At 51.8% G+C, this 4,527-nt stretch overlaps 1 protein-coding gene across 1 annotated transcript in view; it reads right to left on the minus strand.

The window, feature by feature from the left end:
* Positions 1-539, minus strand: part of PCDH7 (protocadherin 7) — a 294,798-nt gene extending 294,259 nt beyond the window's left edge. Inside the window, exon 1 of the mRNA XM_009321401.1 lies at positions 8-539. Within this exon, the coding sequence (XP_009319676.1) occupies positions 8-539 (532 nt within the window). The remainder of the gene's footprint in view (positions 1-7) is intronic.
* Between the last annotated feature and the right edge of the window lie 3,988 nt (positions 540-4,527).

Consider the following 4,527-nt stretch of genomic DNA (forward strand, 5'->3'; position numbering starts at 1 on the left):
TCGATGCCGTTGCGGCCGAAGTCCCTGTCGGTGGCGGTGGGGAGCAAGTAGAGGGTCCCCACGGGCCGGTTCTCCTCCACGGTAAGCGTGAGGACAGGGGAAGGGAAGGTGGGGGTGTTGTCGTTGATGTCCAGGATGATGACCCGGCCCTCGAAGAGGTCCACCCAGCTCTGCGAGGGGCCGATGACCGACACCTCGAAGTCCAGGAAGCACTCGTTCTCGTCGAAGATCATCTGGCACTGCGGCAGCTTCTCGCGGTCGATGCGCCGCTCCGTGGTGCTCAGCTCCCCGGTCATGTTATCGATCTTGAGATAGTCGGAGCCCGATTCCAGGCTGAATGTCACCTCTCCGGAGCCCGTCACGATTCCCAGGTCGGAAGCCACGTTGCCGATGCGGATGTCGGCGGGTCCCCCCTCGGCCAGCCGGTACCTCAGGAGCTGCTTGGCCGCTGCCAGGCTGACCCAGAGCGGCGGAGGCAGGAGGAGCAAGAAGCAGCAGCAGCAGCAGCAGCAATGCACAAAGCCACGGAGAGTCCGCATCTTCCTCATCTTCCTCGCACCGAACCCCCCCCCTCCCCTCACTCCCACCTGCCCTCCAGTAAACTCCCCTGATAAGCCAACAGAGCGGCTGAGCGTCCGGGTGATCAGTTATAAAATCCTTCTGTTCCTGGAAACTTATTGTCTCATGGCTGGGGCAGTGGGTGGTCAAAACCCTGCTCTCTGCTTCTCTCCCTGCCTTCCAGTTGCGATATACTTACAGTTCACGGGACAGTGTATTTTGCTTTTTAAAGATTCATCTCGGTAGATAGGAAGGGATTTTCCTCCTCCTCCCCCTTCTCCTCCTCCTCTCTGATTTTACTGTAATCACTTTGCAAGGTTTGCAATAAAAGCAGGAGTAGCACTGTGAGATTCGAAGCCCCCCAGGTCGTCTTCTTCGACACTAGAGTTAACTACAATTCACACACTCTCTCTCTCTCTTCTCTCTCTCTCTCTCAGCCGTTTACGACCAAGGCATTAGCTTTATTCTTCCCCCTCTCTGCACACATAGGAAAAAAAAAAAATGTGATTCGCTTTATTCACAGGGCTTGTGTCCGGGAAAACTCCAAATCCTCTTAGCAATGGGCAGTTCTTTAAAAAAAAATAATTTAAAAAGGTAAAGAAAAAATAAAAATCCCAATAATGTCCGTAGCTGCACAGTTGACAGGAGAAGAACCCCGTGTATTACAGAGCAGTCCACAGAATATCCCCTTTGGTTGGCAGAAAAGCACCCAAATCCATCTTCAGAGATCGCCTAAAATGTTCAGCTCTTTCTCCGGAGCGGATTTTTTTTTAACAACTCTGCGCAAGGTCATTAGTCACAAAGCAACGATACAGAAACTGCAGAAGCCGTTTGCCCAGAATTTGCAAGGCTGTAGATATGAACATACACACACAACAGTCCCAAGTTTGGTTTTGCATCCGCAGTTTGTGTGTGTGCCTTACCTGCATTTGCACTGCATGTGTTATAGCAATCTGGATCTGCAGCACTGAGAGCGATTCACAAATGAGATTGCAGTCTCTCTCTCTCTCTCCCTCTCTCTCTCTCTCTCTCTCTCTCTCCTCTTCCTTCCCGTCCCAATGCAGGTAACCAGATCTGAACTTGATCCTTTCAGTTCAAAGGTTAGCAACAAAACTATGTGTCCAAAGGCGATTATTGGTCTCTCGTAAATATACCCGGAGCGGAACAAGATGTAACTGGATCCCCCACGTGAATTAACACAGATTCTGAATTACATCCATATAAGCGGAATGGCAAAGGGGAGGGGAAAAGATCCGCGACGCGATTAAAAAAAAAAAAAAAACCACACCAAAAAACCCCCAGAGTTCTATTTGCAGATAAAATTATATCAGTCAGTTGTTTCCTGTGATCTGCACCGCCACGGTGGGTGAAATCTGCAATTGTGTATTCCCTCCTGTGTCTTTCAGAGAAGTGTGGCTCAGGCGCTTTCACGGCAGAGCGGCTTGTGCTTTAAAATGTTGAATGGCAACTGAGAAGCTTCCCACTCGGAAAAAAAAAAAAAAAAAAAGAAGCAGTAAACCGGCAAGTTTGCCCAAAGTGGTGGGAGCTGCTGAAGCCTCTCTCGGTAGCTCTTCCCTGACGCTGCAGCAGCAGAGCCGCCTGCGCTACATACACACAGAAAGAGAGAGGGAGAGAGAGAAAGAGGGAGAGCAAAGAGCGAGCGAGAGAGAGAGGGAGGGAGGGAGGGAGGGAGGAGGAGGAAGAGGAGGAGGAGGGAGAACGAGTCAAGCGCTGCACTCCAGAAAGCCCAACCTTACCCTCTGTCTTTGCTGCTGCTAGTGCTGCAAGTGGGATAGCTGCTCATCACAAAACACCAGTTCAGTCCTCAAAACCGATCCTCATTACACGCCTGAGTGTTGCTGCTGTTGCCTTCTCTAACCCGTGATCTGTAGTGATTCTCTCCTACCCTTTCCCCCCCACCTCCGCTGTAGACTGTGAACCGAGCAACGATTTTTAAAGCAAATATTTATTCGCCTTTCTTTTAGGCAGAGCTGGTGCACGTTCGGGGCTCTGCATTTTGCGGAATCACGCTGGTAAGAAAACTCGTTTCGCACAGATTCCCACCTTCCCCTGTCGTGTCGGTGCTTTTGTGAAATAGCTGCAGTCACTGTAACTGCATAAAACTCCAGGGAGGAAGGGGGGATGCCTTAGATCTCAGACTTTCGTCCTGTTTCCCAGTGCTGTTTGAGTCTTTTGGTCTTTGTGTTCATGTTCTTCCTATTACCATGATTTGAATGTGCCTTTTCAGCGTGTTTGTGGGTTTCCTAGGAGAAAAAAAAAAAAAAAAAATCCCTCGGAGAAGATGATCAGGAAGGGGGCGAGAGGGTTAGTAGAATAAACACATGTAAGAAGTAACAGATTTATTTCCGAACAGAGACTTGCTGCTTGGACGATTGCTAAAATGTAGCGTCACCTACCTGGGTAAGTGGGAAATAAACTTTAACGTTAAAGCTCTCCGCTCAACTTTGTTTATTCTAGCGTCCCTAGTTCGCTTCTCCTTTTGACTTTGTGCCATTTAATCGCCTATGGCGTTTGCGTGCCCCTGCCCCTGCGCCCTGGGTGATGCCGGGCTCCTGTACCTGTCCTCGCCATTCAGATCCCGGAGGGAAAAGAGGGAGACTCCAGTAGGGCTGGCAGGAGAGGGAGGACCTGGGCGAGCATGGGGCAGCCAGTGGGAAGAGAACCGGCGTGTGTGTGTGTGTGCGTGCAGCGAGGGGGAGGCAGGGATCCAGCTGCTCTCTCTCCCCCTGTGAACATATGTGGGAAAACAAGTTGTTGCGGGTTGTGTGTGTGCGTGTGTGCATTCCTCGTTTTAAATGGTTAATTTGAATAAAGGCGCATGCAGACGAATGTAGTGAAATGCCTTTCATCGCGATGACATGTTTGAGCGAAAAGCGGCCGGATATGTTGAGGTGGTTCAAAGCAACGGTCACAGCGTGTCTTTGTCATGTGGGGCGGCGAGTGAATGTGGGAGGGAGGGAAGGTTGTCACTTCTTTCCTCGGGGAGACCAGAGGCACAGAGGGGCAGAGTCGCGCCGCGTGGAATCGGCGCTGGGGAGTGAGTGACTGCTGCTCTCTCCGGAGGGCTGCAGGGCTGCCGCTCCGGCGGCGGCGGCCCCGGCCGCTCTCCCTGCCTCGCCAGAACGCGAAAACCCTCCCCCGCCGATGCTGGAGACACTCGGCTTTATATCTGCAGCATCAGCGAGAAAGCCCGGCTCGGCGCAGGCTCAGTGTTCACCGCCGCAGTCCCGGACGGAGGAGGGGGGCTCGGGAGCTCAGCATCTTCGCAGCGGGTTAAGTAGGCTTAATACCAAATCCCTATTATATTTGCCAAGCAACTTGAATTTATCAAAATTCCCCCTCGCTGTTCTGGAGCTCCGAGAGGAGGAAATTTTGCCCACAGTGTAAGATCCAGACATACCAGTACGTAGGAATACCAGTATACTGCATTACACCGGCTCCCTGCACTAGCAATACAACTGCAACCCGAAGCTCCCGCTGTTCCCTTCCTTTTGTGCTTTTAAACGCAGCCAGGAAACCTAATGTATTCGCCAGGGGAGGGGCGGGATGAAAGCGCTTTTAACCTCCCCGCCATAAACTTTAATCGGATTCTGGGCTGTTGCACGGCATGGACACCTCGCCTCTTGTCTGCATCTCCTTCCCCGTTGCCTCCCATGTCTACTTTACTACGGTCTGCTTTGCGAGAGCCTCTTTCAAGCGAATGAGTGATTTCTTTCTCTTGCCATGTGCAATCGCTCCCCCCTTCCCTTCCTACCCTCGCTGGCCTTTCTTACACACACTATGCCTTTCACATGCGGTCTGCGCCCCCCGGTCCCCCTCCCTTTCTTTCTTTTTTGCAGTGTCTTCACATGCAATCTCTCTCTGAATGTGCAATGTCTTTCCTGCTCGGGAGTGCTGCGTCCTTCACAGTGGATTGGTTCCTCTTTCGGAGCAGAGGTAACGGCCCCC

This window comes from Pygoscelis adeliae, unplaced genomic scaffold (assembly GCF_000699105.1).
Source record: "Pygoscelis adeliae isolate BGI_AS28 unplaced genomic scaffold, ASM69910v1 Scaffold133, whole genome shotgun sequence".
Classification (NCBI taxonomy): Eukaryota; Metazoa; Chordata; class Aves; order Sphenisciformes; family Spheniscidae; genus Pygoscelis; species Pygoscelis adeliae.